This window comes from Pipistrellus kuhlii, unplaced genomic scaffold (assembly GCF_014108245.1).
Source record: "Pipistrellus kuhlii isolate mPipKuh1 unplaced genomic scaffold, mPipKuh1.p scaffold_m20_p_18, whole genome shotgun sequence".
NCBI lineage: Eukaryota > Metazoa > Chordata > Mammalia > Chiroptera > Vespertilionidae > Pipistrellus > Pipistrellus kuhlii.
The window spans coordinates 15,968,511-15,984,329 of NW_023425493.1; the positions used below are offsets into that span (position 1 = coordinate 15,968,511).

Sequence of the window (15,819 nt, forward strand, 5' to 3'; positions counted from 1 at the left end):
TAAAAGGCCTTTCGTAAAACCAAGATACAATTGCAGAAAAATATTTAAATGTCTTCATAAAAAGGATTTTAATAAATAACTTTTGAGCCCAAGGAAAAATATTTCCAACATATGATAAGCAAAGCACCAATTTTGTTAATATACAAATAGTTGTAATTAAACAACCAATAATTAGATGACAATAGCCCAAACTAAAAATAAGTAAAGGATATGCAAAAACAGTTCACAGAAAACACAAATGCCCCGGTAAGTATTTTAAAGAATGCTAAACCTCACTCATAGATGTAAGAAACACACGTTTAAAAACAATGAGTTATTTTTCAGTGGACAGATCATGCTAGAGACAGTTCCAATGGCAGAGTTGGCAAGGATGTAGGAAAAGTGCCCCCTCCTCTGTGGACAGGAGTGTGGTTGGTGCAGCCTTTTGGAGGGCAATCTAACAATATCTCTCACATTTTAAAGTGGTAAGACATTTTGACCTATCAACCTCTCTTCCATGAAATTATTCTATGGAATTCTCAAACAGATACTCGGAAAATATATATCCAAAGACACTATTTACAGCATTGTTTAAAAAAATTTTTTTTAATTAAAAAACTGGGGAGAGCTTAACTGTCTATCTATGGAAAAATCAGTTCAATAAAAAAGAATATGGTAAATCTACTTACATGTGCTGATTTTGAAATAACAGTTTATTTGAGCTTTCAAAATGTCAGCACTGTTCCAATAAGCCCATTTACATATGTTAATTCCCTTAATAAACAAAAAAATCTCCAAGGTAATAATAATGGAAAAGAAAAATTTCAAAACAGACTATGTATTATGATTCTATTTATATCATACTTAAGTGTATAATCTACCAGTATATGTAATATTATGTGCATGACACATATCTAAATAAATGTGCATATCTGTAAATGTACATAGGCGCTCCAAAATTTGGAAAAATACAAAAGCGATGGTGTGCAGTGATCACCCAGGATCAATGGGACTGGGAAATGGGACTTGAGAAAAAGGAAATTTTTACTTCTTACTTTTATAATTTTTTTAATTGTTTGAACTTTTCACTATGTATATGGATTACTTCTCCTTTTGAAATCTTAATGTGTATTATCTGCCTAATTAGGTTATGGTCTGTCTTAATTTTTTTTCTTTCTACTTCTATATATTTTTTAAACCTAATGGAAGTTATTTGGGAAAAGGTAGCCATTAGGAAACATTCATGTGGTTTTTTACACCTTCCTATAGTGTACGAACATTTAACTGACATATTACTGTCAACTTTTTAAACCTAGTTAAAAATCAGGATTCAACAACTCCAACAAAAACATCCTATCTCATTTCCTTTCTTGTACAGGAAACCCTAGAATATAAAAGTTTGGATGAGAACTCTCAGGATTCTAAAACAATTGTCTGGTTTATTTTTTAAAAGACAAAGTTTAATTAGAAATAAAGGAGGAAATACAATCATCGGTATGTGAATTACAATGTACACTGTTTTACTAGATGTGACGTGTGACTTAACATAAATCAGGGATGGCATTTATGTGTGTGTCCATAAAGCAGCCGATGCACAGTGGTTGTTGGTAGTTATCATCATCATCATTTTTACAGCCACCATTCATGAGCTGCTTCCTATAGATTTAACACTGAGCTCCATACTTCACACATATTAGCGTATTTAAATCTCACAACCTAATAAAATTTCCAGTTACTTATTGGAATTATATGAAAGTATAAAAACATGGAAAAAAAACAACTTCTAGGGTGCCAAAGTGAACTCTATAAACAATCAAGTCTTGATTTACAGCAAGTCCTCCTAACTCATACAGATATTTTATAAGATATCGTCATCACAAATAGACCATAAGTGGCTCCTGAATAATCTCCATGCCATTGGCTCCACTCCTTCATTAATCCTTTCTCATACATGTCACTCAGCACCAACTGCAGGTGATTCAGAGCCTCATCCCTCACTCTGCATAGTCCTACATTCCCATCGCCTCTCACCCACCTTCCGATTCCTACCTGTCCAGCAGTAGTTCCAACACTTCTTTGGTGGAGGCGAAGCCTCTGTACGTTGACAGGAAGATGCTGATATAGGTGAAGTCATTGTCCCCGAACGCTGTCAGCAGGTTCTCCACCAGCTTCTCCAAGGTGCCGGCTTTTATGGTCCGGATCTTACAGGTCTCATACTGGCTGACGGTGTGTCCAGGAGGGAGCTGGTCCCCTTCCACCTGTACAATAAATTCAGGGTTATTAGTAGGAGAAATAGCACAGTGAAGGAAAACTGTGATAGCTGAAGAGCTGAATCAGAGCCAGTCACGCTTTCCCTTGCTCTTATTTAATTTCCCTACAAGCCATGTAAGGCCATCCCTTCACCTGTGGGTGTGGTAGAATAGAGGGGCTGGTGGTGGTGGTGGTGGTGGTGGTGGTGGTGTGTGTTTCCTTCTTCTCTAGAAGTAGAGGTACTACTTCATCATGGTTACATTTGCTTCTATTTACTCTCCTATCAAAAACTGGGTTACTGACATATTTTATCAAGGATTTTCTCAATAATCCCAGGAGCAAGTTTAGCAAATGGTATCAATCATTTCCTTTGTACTGTTCCATGGTAAGTGTTCAAATTCATCCTTTTTAAAAAATTAAATATAGTTCTATTGATTTCAGAGAGGAAAGGAGAGGGAAGGAGAAATAGAAACATCAATGATGAGACAGAATCATTTATTGGCTGCCTCCTGCATGCCCCATAATGAGAATAGAGCCAGCAACCTGGGCATGTGCCCTGATCAGGAATCAAGCCCTGACCTCATAGGTTGATGCTCAACCACTGAGCCATGCTTGGCTGAGCTGTAAAAAAAAAAAAATTATTGCAGTTTTCATTCAATGCTATTTTGTATTAGTTTCAGGTGTACAAAGTGTTCCCTCCAATAATGCAAGTGACCACCTGGCACCATACATAGTTATTACAATATTGTTAACTATATTCCCTCTGCTTTACCTTAAATCCCCATCCTATTTTGTAATGACCAATCAGTACTTCTTAATCCCCTTATTTCACTCACCCCTAAACCTTTTCCCTCTGGCATCAGTCTGTTTGTTCTTTGTATCTATAAGGCTGTTCAATCTCCTTCTTATAGACATCACCCACAGTTGTGAGCTGGAGCCAACTCATACTGGCTTTGGACATCTGATTGCTAAATTGTAAGCCAGTTGACATCATGCTGATAACTTGAGAAATCAGCCATGGTAAACATATGTTCTCCATGGAAATCTATGGAGATCTGACTATGATCTGATGTTCTTCATCAGCAGTCAACATAGTAGACTAAGAAATGGCCATACCAAACAGCCCTGGGCTGATCTCTGGGGAGTAATAAAAAGGGTGGGGAGTATGGCTCCTTACTTCTGGAGACTTGCATTGCCCAAGAGAATAAATCTGTTCTTGAGAAGTAACTGTCACATGAAAATGAAACTGTGAATAATACTGGTAGGTGTAACTGCACCTTGGAAACATAAACCATAATACTAAGAAGTGATTAGTGATAAAATCTGTACAGCTTAAAAACTGAGTATGAAGGAAGATAATTAGGTTAAAGAACAATACAGATATGCCATTCTACAGTAAATCTGTGCTTATCAAAGTTTACAGAGATGCAGTATTCAAAGCTTAACTTGTCCTTCATAGGTGCAGGGGAAGATGACCTACCCAGAGAATCTGTTCCTAAACCACGTGGTCGTTCCAAGTGATCAAAGCAAAGACTCACCAGGCAATTTCTCTGAATTGTAATTTGAATGGTTTTATATCAAATTCTTCTCAATTGAAATATTCAAACATGTGAAAATTAAAAGATGGGTAGAGAACTGGATCTCTAAATGGAGACATGTGCTTACGACATAGCATGCTTGCTTTTTCTTCATCTGGCCTGTCAGAGGCTAAAGCACTGGAAGGAAACTAGCAGGCGATATTGCTTTCTGTAAAACCAAAGTGTGGCAATCTCTGCCTGAGGGGTTAGAACAGCTAAGTGTCACCATGTCTAACTGCCAGCAGGAATTCATGTGAGCACTCCAGCCTATGGACTGGTGGCTCTGTATTTAATTATGGATGATACTAAAAAGAGGGGTCTGATTCAAGCAAAATACCAAATGTTTCCTTAGGCCTGTGATTCAGATCGTGGCCTAGTAACTGTTCTTGATCACTGTGTGTATACTTTCAGAGCAGGCCTAATATTTCCTGTCTGTCTCCCAGGAGCTTCAATTAACATTATCCAGAAGCAATAAATGAAAAAGATATAGGTTTCAAAGCCTAATTACATTTTTAACTACTTGGTACAGTGGTGCCCTACGTGTATAGTATAAAATACTCATTCCAAATGAAAAGGGGCTGAGGTCAAGACTGGGAGCTATACAGTTAAAGTCAAGTATATGGCTTCCCTTTAGCATCTTTTAATGTCCTTCATATGCTAGCATGTTATGAAACTCCAAGAGAGGGGTAGGTATATAACATACATTTGCAAGTGAACTTCCCTTTATTCTCACAGTATCTAATAGAATGTTAGAATGAACAAAGTTAGGGGAAATGTTAGCTTAGTAAGTCATTGGGATGCATGTAAAACTTAATTCACATTTGTCACTTCTCATTTAAAAGGAAGAAAAATGAAGACCAAATGTAATGTTAATTTTTATCTTCTATAAAAATATCTATAGTTCTTTGACCTCTCTTACTACCAAAATTTAGGGATATTTTGCGTGTTTTACTTAGTCATTTTGAAAGACGTGGTCAAAATACTTACTAGCCTGGTAATATTAAAAAGTGATAGTCAAAGAGTATACTTCAGTGTCAGCTGTTAACAACAAGAAGGAAAGGAAGGGCTTCTCAGTCTGCGGGAATGTTCACGCTTTAATTCTACATCACACTTCCTTACCTTTGTGACAATGTCAGGGTTCTCTTACCGAACAGCTCTGTAATTTGATGATCCTTATTTTACTCACAACACAAATTCCAATTTAAAACTAAATCCTTCCTTATTGAAAGTAATAACTATTTAAAAGAACAAATTTTTCACTGAGCATTGATGTGACCAAAAACTCAAACACAGAGAAAAACGCCTGTCAGAGGACCTGATGAAGCGGGTCCCTTTTCCTGCCAGAAAGCAAGCTTGGCAGGAAGCCACGTTCTCCCTTGGGAATGAAATCATGGTGCTCATTAACCCAGTCGCTTCCTTTCAGCACTTTTCCTCTGAAAAAATATGTCAACCTATGAACCAGAATGCCACAGTTGGATTCCTGGTCAGTGCATATGCCCGGGTTGTAGACTCCATCCCCTGGAGGGGGCGTGCAGGAGGCAAACAATCAATGATTCTCTCTCATCATTGATGTTTCTCTCTCTCTCTTCCTCTCTGAAATCAATAAAAAGATATATATTTTTTAAATCCTTCTGTAAGGGCGATGAGTGAGCATCAATGACAATGTCATGAACCGCAGTACTACAGGAATTGCTCTGTTGCCTAAACTTACTCTCCCCCAAATTAACAATGCATGTTAGGGTGTCCGGACACTTGCCCAGTGTCACCTTTTGCACATCTACTCAGCACCCTAATATTTATTTGCTACAGCAAGGAGAAAATGAGGTGTTTGAAGATGGGTCTTAATTACCAACGTTCAATAAAGTACATTTTCAAAATGGAGGACAAAAACTTAAAAGTGATATCTATCTGTTGGTTCCTGAAATTATTTTGAAATTAAATTATACAAAAGTGAAACACGAAAGAAAATATACACTCTGCCTTATGGTCAGACTGGAGAAACTAAAATTTTGGTTTCATTTTTGCAGCAAAATATTCATAACCTTTTTAAGAGACTTTAGAGCTACATAACCCTTTTAAGAGGCTTTAGGATCTTTTTGTTTGTAATATCTCAATACCTTTGAATTCTAGTTTAAAAGAAAAGTGAAGGGGGGAGGGGCTTGGCAGACAAGTGTTTAATAACCCAGACTTAGAGCCAAGGCGGGGAGGGCTGAGCCTGCCCTCTGGGTTAGCACGCTAACAGGAAACAGCTCAATCTGGATTTAATCAGAGACCATCGCTTTCCTGACAAGATCATGATACTGAGGCCACAAAAATGTTTCATGACTGTATTTTTGGCCAATCTTTCCGCCATTAGAATTCAGCTCTCTCTTAAGAGAATATGTCTGTCTCCTAAGGGATAAATATCTAAGACTCTGCCATGGAATTTTCATAATTATCAATTTTGGCATAAGGGAGACAGAAGAAAGAGGATGTGGGAGATGAAATGTGCCATATTTCAGCTCTGTCTCCAGTCATGGAGAAACATACTCTTTCATTTCTAAAACATAAACTGTTAACAAGTTGGGTGTTTCTAACTTGAAAAAAAAAACAAGCGTCCTTCAATCAAAAGAATGCATCAGTTATCTGATACCCTATCAGGGAGTGTGCCAAATAAACAGCCCATTAGCCTGGAGGCTGTGTGAAGTCCTTCTCCAGGTCATGCTCTGTCTGCAGCACATCAGCTCCCAGGCATCCTGCCGGAGCAGAGGAGGAGTGAGTACTGTTCCAGTCACGACTCCTTAAGAAAATCCAACACCCACCTCCAAGGTGTTAGAGACTTTAGGAAGGTACGGTACACACTACGTCTCTCCATTCACACTGCGTCTCTCCATTCACCTCAGAGCAACACAGGTTCATTTATACTCCCTTTTCAAATGCCTGCAACCACTACTAAGTACACCAAGGAACCACAGAGAGGACAGGAAATGCCATGAGGTGACTCCAAATTAACTCTGGTCATCTATCCATAGCGCCCAAATATGGACAGAATAAATGACCTTGCCGAGCAAAGCAACAGTACATGTACATAACGGCACACAGCAGTGTCATTGGCTAAGCCAGTGCATCTGAATACAGTGAGATGTTTACACGTGGACCATTCAGAGATGTGAGACATAGTCTACACAAAACCCGGGGGCATGTGACCCCAGCTCAATGTCTTCTGCCCTGTGTGGACTTCTACATTGGGTGAACTCACTTATTTTTTTTTCTTACTAGGTTAAGTCTGCCAGGGCTCCAAGTTAAGTTTTAGTTTCAGGTAAATAACAAATGATCAAATAATTTGGGGGTATAAGTATGTCCCAAGCAGTGTTTAGGGCCTACTCACACAAAATTTTTTTGTTGTTTATCTGAATTTCATATTTAGCTTGGCATTCTGTATTTTAATTTGGTAAGTCTGGCAACCCTGCACTAAGTGCATACAAAGGGTTCACAATGGATCTCTCATTCATTTACTCATCTACTTATTCAACCACACATTAGCTTGACAGCACTATGTGCCAGGCACTGTGCAAGGCAGTACAGATATAAAGGAAAGAGAGTATAGTTCTGACACCAAAGTTGTTCGTATGATGGAAGAAAAGGACACAAAGATGCCATTAAGACGCAACATGAGTAAAATGGCAGAGAGTAATAGGCAGATAGCATAGAAAAACCAGGGGGGAGCCAGGATAGAGGCTGCATCAAAAAAGGCTTCCTGAGCAGGTGATGCTTGCATTGGATTTTAAGTCAGAGTGGGAGTTAACATGTTGGGAGGGCAGAGCAGGCAGGAGACCAGCATGAAGACATTAAGAGGGGGGAAAGGTGTGAAGGGGGAGGGGATCTTAATTGTGGGAGCAATGTGACAGAGGAAATGTCAGCTTGGTTACAGAGTCAGCAAGATACCACCTGACGAGGGCTTCAGAGCAAAACCCAAGGAACGAGACTCCATTTTCTGTAGGTGTAAACATGGCCAGAGAAATCTCAGTGTGGACAGATTGGATGGGAGGCTTAAAATTGAGAGTTAGTAGGAAAGTTGTTGAGACTCCAGGAAGCAAATCCAGATAGGTCTTAACTTGTGCAATGGGATAGAGCAAGTGATGGGTGGGAGGGGGCATATTTAGGGAATATTCAGGAATTGGAAGAGGGTGAAGATGAAGGGAAATAAAAAGTTCAAAATCTTTACCTAATTTCATGCAGTGGATGACTGGAGAAATAATGGCACCACCCAGAAGGGGGGGGGGCAGATTTTTGTGGGGCAGAGGTACTAAATTCCAATTTAGAAGCCCCTTTGGGATTTCCCATGGGACAGTCCAATAGGCAGTTATATTCTAAAAGGTGGGGAGAGGGGTCTAAGATGGAAATAGGCAGAAGTTACATCAATGAAAATGGCTTCGCTCTCCCAGGCGTGGCACCTGGAAGAAGACCAAAGTCAAGAGGGTTCCAAGAGTACAGATGTCAAGCACCAGGAGAAGCACCTGTGGCAAATTCACACATCACCTCATCGGTGGCAGCATCTCTGGGCAGAGAACCCAGAAGAAACCTTCACCACCAGCTTCATATATATGCCAACATATGGACCTACCAACGCACTGTGCAAACATATCAAGGTCTAGCCAGCGGTGTGTTGGAGCCAGCTGGTATTACTTGCAAGAACCAACTGCACACACTCTGTCTCGCTTCCATGTTCAGTGACACTGTGTTGGTATCTTGAATTCAGCCATGGTAGAAATTTACACCATGGAAATCAGCAAATGGGCTATAAATCAGGACTTTTGCTCTGGAGAGCTGACTTCTCAGCACACCACTGCCCAGGGGTCCCTCTCAGATTATATCAATGGTAAATGCAAGAGAGAACTTCATTCTGGTTGAACATTTTTCTCATTCTGTGTATACTGCGGTGAAGGGATTTGCATTGTCACTATGACATTGATCTTATAGAAGACAGAAAAGTATGTCTCTGAGCTAAGAAAACAGATGTGTGATGGAGGGACAGGTACAGGAGCATGTGCATACAAATGAGGGCACTCTAAAAACATTACAAGCTCCTCAAGAGTTGACTTCGCATGAAGCCACATGTTAGAATGTGGTCAGGTTTCTATGAAGAATACCCTTCTTCGTCCTCAGGAAAATGCTAAAGGAGATGTAATAACAAATCACAGCCAATGTTTTAGCACACAGAAATCCCAGCCCTCCACCATCCAGTCTCCAGGGTTTCCCAGATCACCCCACAGAATCCAGAAACTCTCCCGGGGGAAACAGGAAGTTGTGTTTTCAATCTCCTAAAAAATAGTAGTCCTCCTGGCTGTGAATCTGCTCAGCCCAATGTAATCCATAACAGATTCAACCTCCTCTAACATAAATCCGTATTTCTGACATCCTGGTCCTCCTTTAAGGATTCCAAAGTCTGTAAGGAAGCAGATTCCAAAATTCAGTGGATTTCAGGGAGTTTGCTGACTACACTTTTCAAATAAAACAATTTTACTTATATATGCTACTCTTCTGCTTGAAACTCAGAATGCTAATGATTAAGATGTTATGAATTAACCTGGGTTCTATACTTCCACTTCTGAGACCAACTGACTTAAAGTTTCAATGTCTTGGACATCTAATTTATAAAATGAAGAAATCACATGGTATTCTGAAAAGTTCAAGGATTTAGAGTTACATAAGGGGAAAGATTTGAACTAAAATAGTCACTGTTGCATTTGGCAAATAACATCACAAATCCTCGCATTCTATTATATTTGGTATCCAGAGTGAACTTGTAGATTTCCCAATCTCTCTCTCTCTGTCTCTCTCTGTCTCTCTCTGTTTCTCGGCCTGAAATGCCCAAGGTATTCCTATCCTGAGGTCCCAGGCTAACAGGTGCCCTGGCTTTCTGGAATCTGTTCTGTTTTGGTGCAGCCCAGCCAACCTCTGTCTGAAAAGGTCAGCAGGGGGGAGTGAGCTTCTGTGTGACCTAATATTCTCAGTGAATGGAGCCTGCTATGAATGGAAGGCTCCCCCACTGCCCAGAAGCTTTCCCAGCCTGCCATAAATCCCACGGACAGCTCGTGGGCCTTTATCTCCTGCTGAGATTTCCAGCGTTCCTCACCAGTCCTTGGGGAATGGAGGGGAGGTGCAGAGCAGGAAGGCAGGGGGTGGCGACTGTCTCCTGTTTCTAGACTTAATCTTCAGCTTGATTATTACTCTGCATAGCACATTACGGGATCTCCTATCCTCCCCATTTTCCTCTGGGATTGGTTTGGTTTATAAACAAAGTAAACATTTACTTCCCCCTATTATTACCACCTATTATTATAATGATTAAGCATAAAAAATCAAAGCTTCATACCAGTAAAATCATTACTTCCCTGGATCTCAGAATTCCAGTAATGACTGTCCAGATTGTGTCTTTTCCCTCCCAAACTAAATCTTTCCAGTCAATGTAAACTTGGAAATTCAAATGTGAAATTTAACTCGATATTTCCCATAGAGTCTGGGACGCGGGGCCTCTGGCCAGGACTCTGTCCCTCAGTGAGGCATCTGGCACAGGTAACATCCCTAGATCGTGGGCTTGTAGAACTGACTACCGACAGAGCAAGCAAGGAGCTTTCAAACATACTATCAGGTAATCAAATCTAGGACAAAGGAGGAAGAACTTCATCAGGTAAAAGAAAACTCTGAGATGTTCTTAAAAATGATAGCAGGCAGGAGAAGGAGAGAGGGAGCAGTTAGGACAGTAGCTGGGGGGTCGGCCAGCAAGCCTGCCCACATTCCTGAGTGTATGCAGGAACTCTGCATTAACTTCTATGTGGCTATTTCTGCGATTATCTAAGAGAGGATAGCCAAGGCCGCTGAAGCCCAGGAGCCACAGTTTGTGTACCACTTTCGGGGACCATGGCCCACCCCAATCCGGAGGAGCAAATACTTCCTTCGGAACTCCCTGCCCAGCCCAGAAGCAGCCACACTTCACCTCCCCCCCCCTCCCCCCCCTTTGTCAAGAGCCAATGGAAATTCTTCCAAAACAACCTCCATCCTTCTCCCGTTCCTTGAAGTAGAAAAACACTTCACCAATCCAGGGGGCAAGGCTGCCATGGTTGCGCCTTCATGCCTCAGGCCCTTTTCCTCGCTACCAATGGCCCAATAAACTCTTCCTTTTAAGCAGACTTTCAGCTGTGGAGGTTAACATTTTTGTTCCCTCGGTCTCAGTGAGTGATACAATGACTTAAACTGACTTTTTCCTCTTCACAGGTTTCCTCTTCAATAAACCATAAATTAATTCTAAGAAAACCCCTTTGCCCTAAAGAAAAAGAAAAAGAGGATAAAAACATATTTATTGAGCACTTTAGGATCAGAACCTCAATCCTACACAATGATCCTCTCGTGTAGGAATTATTTTCACTTTCCTTGAGGAAACTGAGTTTCGGAGAAGTGAGGGCTCTGACCCAAAGTCACCCAGCCAATCAGCACAACTGACCAAGTCAGGATATAAAACCAGCCCTGTCTTCCTATTACAGCGTGTGTGTTAAAGCACCAAGTGACAGTGTTGGGCATTCAGTCTTCATCTGGTACACCCAAGACTCTCATTGCTACACAGAACTAAGAGCCCAGAATCTCCATACTACACAGGCTTGTTATAAGAAAAAGATAAAGTTAGATAATAGATCTGAAGGCATGTTAAACTGTGACAAGAACTATTTGGGATTCCACAGATAAAAGAAAATATTGTAAATAACAGATAAAATCCTTCTCTTTTCACTTCCTCCCCCTACCCCGATTACTTTCACTCAAAGTTCTTACAGCAAATGTTCTCTGGTACTACTATCCTTCCCACCTCCTGACACTGACTGAAATATTAAAACCTACAAGTGACAAATGTTGTTTTAATGCTAAACACCCTCTTTGGAAGAAAACAAAAAATCCCTTCATTATTAATTTCTAAAATGAGTAAGTTAAGTCAAAAAAAAAAAAAATGAATGACTTCACCCAAGGGTGCACCATCAGGAAAACATGTCGGTAGCCATATGAGAAGCTACTGGATAAGAGAGTGCAGGGCCCATGTGGAGCACTCATGCTCTGCTCTGGTTTCCTGATTATTATTTAATTTTCCTACCCGCTAAATTTAGAAATCTCTCTAGTCAAGAGATAATTGCCTTCTATGTTTAGAAAGAAATGGAAATGAAAGCAAAACAGGCACAATTGATTATGGAGTCACCAAAGTGGCAGGTTTGTAAATGGTGGCACATAACAAAAATAAAGGAGAAGGTAAAATATAGGAAGGACTGATAACTGGCAATTAAAAAAAAAGAGCTGAAACCGGTTTAGCTCAGTGGATAGAGTGTCAGCCTGTGGACTGAAGGGTCCCAGGTTCGATTCTGATCAAGGGCATGTACCTTGGTTGTGGGCACATACCCAGTGGGGGGCAACTGATTGATGTTTCTCTCTCATCAATATTTCTAACTCTCTATCCCTCTCCCTTCCTCTCTGTAAAAAATAAATAAAATACATTTAAAAAAAAAAAAAAAAGATCCGATTTCTCCAAATGCACATCAACAGACAAAAAAACATTTTTCGCTAGATTTTAATGTGTCAAAAATATGTGTAAAAACATAGGCATGTCAGTTTCAAAGAAAATATTTGTCCTTCTAATAATATGTTCATCATTCCCGTGGCTCATGACCCACTCTTGATGCCAGTCAGTAAAAACAGCATTAAAAGAGCTTCTATTGTACCAAGACCTCAAATGAGTTGCTAAGGGAATCTATAAAGAAAACGAAGGATTTATCCTCTTTAAAAACCTAATAGTAGAGATTATAACATGAGGTGCATTTTTCCATTTACTGGCATGGGAGAAAGAGGTGTATCGAGTTTAACACAAGTGCATATTCAATAAATAAACGCAGGGGCCTCACAGAGTGAACCGCAGAACCAAAGGGGATAAAGACCTTTCGCAACTCTGAGACTCATTGATAAGGAAGGCAGGCAGGGGGGAAAAGGGTAGTTCAACTACCTGCTAGTGCCTGCTGTGTATCTCAGCAGTTGACCAGAATCACTCTTTTTAATTTGGTTGTTCTTGTTCACTGCTAAATACGTTTGAGTGGATTTATTCATTCAACAAATACAGGGTAGGGCAAAGGTAGGCTTACAATTGTTTGTATGGAAAATAAAATGATTAATAAATAATAACATAAGAACAAACCCTGTTTATGTACTCACAACTGTAAGCCTACTTTTGTCCTACCCAATATAAGGTAGTCATGGATACATCCAAACTGGTTCGAATTATTTAATTCTTGAAAAAATGATGTTCACAGCAAAAGGGGCAGAGAGTTCCAGGGATACCACAAGAGGCCAGTTCTGACATATTTCTATAAGATGGGCAATCAGGCGGAAGGGTGATGAGGGCTGAAATACACTCTCCACACTAGTCAGAATAGCTTCCTTTCTCGTAGGAAAGCCCATTGAATTTCATAGGCTACACACAGCAAAGGTCATGTGGTCTGCTTGAAAGCACCCCAGGTCACAGGAACGAATGCTAATAATACCTTAGCTTATTATATAGTCCTTTTATCTCAAGCAGTTCAAAGCACTTTTTTTTTTTTTATCATCCTCACAACATCAAGGTGAGTTAAGGAAGGTAAAGGTAATACTATTTCCAGTTTACAGATGAAACTAAGACTACTGGAGGTCACATAGCTTTGTCTAAGTTTATAGTATTACTTAATCAACTTCCCCTTTATCTCTTTAATAAGCTTTACACATCTTTGTTTGTAGATGGTCAAGTATAGTATTTCTCAAAGGGAAATCAGTGGAACTTCTCAATTTAGAATTACCTGGATGCTAGTTAAAATACAGATCCCTACCCTGGCCAGTGTGGCTCAGTGGTTGGAGTGCTGGCATATGTGCTGAAGGGTTTCGAGTTCCATTCCTGGTCATGGACATGTACCTGAGTGGTGGATTTGATCTTTGTCCCCCAGATCTCTGTCTATCTCACTGTCTGTCCCTCCTCCCCTCCCTCCCTCTGAAGAGCAATGGAAAAAATATCCTCAGGTTGAAAAAAAAAATCTTCAGGAGAGGATTAACAACAACAACAACAAAAATGTAGATCCCTGGCTTTACTCTAGGTCTACTGATCAGAATCTCTGGAACATGGGCTCAGGAATCAGTGATTTTACTCCAGCATCCCAGACAATTCTCTTGAAAACTACTTAGTGTATTCAAGGAAACAAGTAAACCCCAAAATATACATTGTTTTTAGTGACATTTTTCACAAAAACAATCTTAAAATATTTTATGTTCAAAAACTCAAGCCACTATAACTAAAACATTAGGAACTTTTCTGAACATAGTATTATCCCTACCTAGCACAAATATTTTATTAACTGCCAAATCTTTGTCTCCAGTTCTTAACTTTTCTTCTAAATTCTAGACCTGGATTCCCAATTACCACATATCAACCTGGATAATCCATATGGCACTCTAATCCTACATGTACTTTAAAAAAAAACAAAAAACATTTTATTGCTCTAAAATCTCATCCCTTTCTAGCCTCTGATTTGGTTAATGGTCTGAGTCACAAATTTGCAAATCATCCTTATCCCCATGTTATCTTCCCCTCACCTCCAAAATCCAACCTCAATGATTTCCCAAATAACCTCTCCATTCTGTTCTTCTACCCCAACCTCACTGTCTTGCCTTAATTTAGAACTCATTTTTAGTGGGTGCGTATAGTAAGCACTTAATCTTGCTTCCCTCTAATCTTGCCAAAATGATCTTTCTAAAGCAGAAATCCTACTTTTAGAACAAAATCCAAGTATCTACAAAACTAAACATGCCTATCCTATGACTCAGCAATTCTATTCCTAAAAGATATGCACTTGCAGGTCCGCCAAAAGACACAGACAGAGACATTTACAGCAGTTTCACTCAGAAGAGCCACACACACGCTCCATAGTCAGTTGTAAACATCTGTTTACTTACAGGCGTCCTCCACCAGTCTATGAAATCTCTCACGGCAAAGACTTGAAAGATTGTACTTATGTTCAGATCTCTAGAAAATTAGACTAAAACCACATCAACAAGCACTTCATGAATATTGGTTAAATGTACATTTTTAAGAGAAAAATTGGTTTTTATCTAACAAATCTACCTAATGGCATTATGTTTCCTATAAAACCTTTACTTGCTTCTTCCAAACTCAGCAAATTAAAAAATCTGAACATACAAATAAGAAAACTGTGTACACATACAATAAAAGCATGCAATGCTTGAGCACCAATCTTAGCTGGATTGCTAAAGTAAGTACCTTTTAAACTGTGCTTTTGGCATCCACAGTGATCTTTTAAAAACACTAATCAGTGTTACTCCTCTTCTCAAAAACTCCCACTGGCTTCCCATAACTCTTAGAATAATGTGCAAACTTCTACCAGGGTCTGCAAGGTCCTTTCTGCTAACCTCCTTGACCTCATCACCAAAAACCATCTCCATCCATAAGCCCCAGCCACAAGGGTGGTCAGTTCTTATTTTATTTTATTTTTTTAATATTTTTTTATTCACTCCAGAGAGGAAAGGAGAGGGAGAGAGCGTAGAAACATCAATGAGAGGCAACTATTGATTGCTGCCTCCTGCATGCCCAACTGGTGATCGAGCTCATGACCATGGCTTGTACCTTGACTGGGAATCGAACTGTGACTTCCTAGTTCACAGGTTGATGCTCAACCATTGAGCCACACCAGCCAGGCAATGGTGGTCAGTTCTTAAAACATGCCAAGCTCATTCACACTGCATGGTCTTTGCATTTGTTCCTTCTGCCTAAAAGGCTGCTCAGCCTGATCTTCTCAGGGTAGATCCTTACCCCCATTCGCTTCTTTTGATCAGGTAGTATCTCCTCTGATAACTCCCCTTCCCTGACCATCCCTCTGGTGTTACACTATCTACCCCCACCTCCCAGGCCAGATCACCTATCCAGGTTAACTTCAGAGAACGGGCTTGTTTGTTTGTTGTCTGTAAA

The 15,819-nt window shown here is 40.0% G+C and overlaps 1 protein-coding gene across 2 annotated transcripts in view; it reads right to left on the reverse strand.

The window, feature by feature from the left end:
* The window catches only part of RGL1 (ral guanine nucleotide dissociation stimulator like 1), a 212,049-nt gene that overhangs the window by 70,916 nt on the left and 125,314 nt on the right, over positions 1 to 15,819 (reverse strand). For both annotated transcript variants that reach the window (XM_036442504.2, XM_036442505.2), the window contains one exon: positions 2,029 to 2,237. In XM_036442504.2, the coding sequence (XP_036298397.1) occupies positions 2,029 to 2,237 (209 nt within the window). The remainder of the gene's footprint in view (positions 1 to 2,028; positions 2,238 to 15,819) is intronic.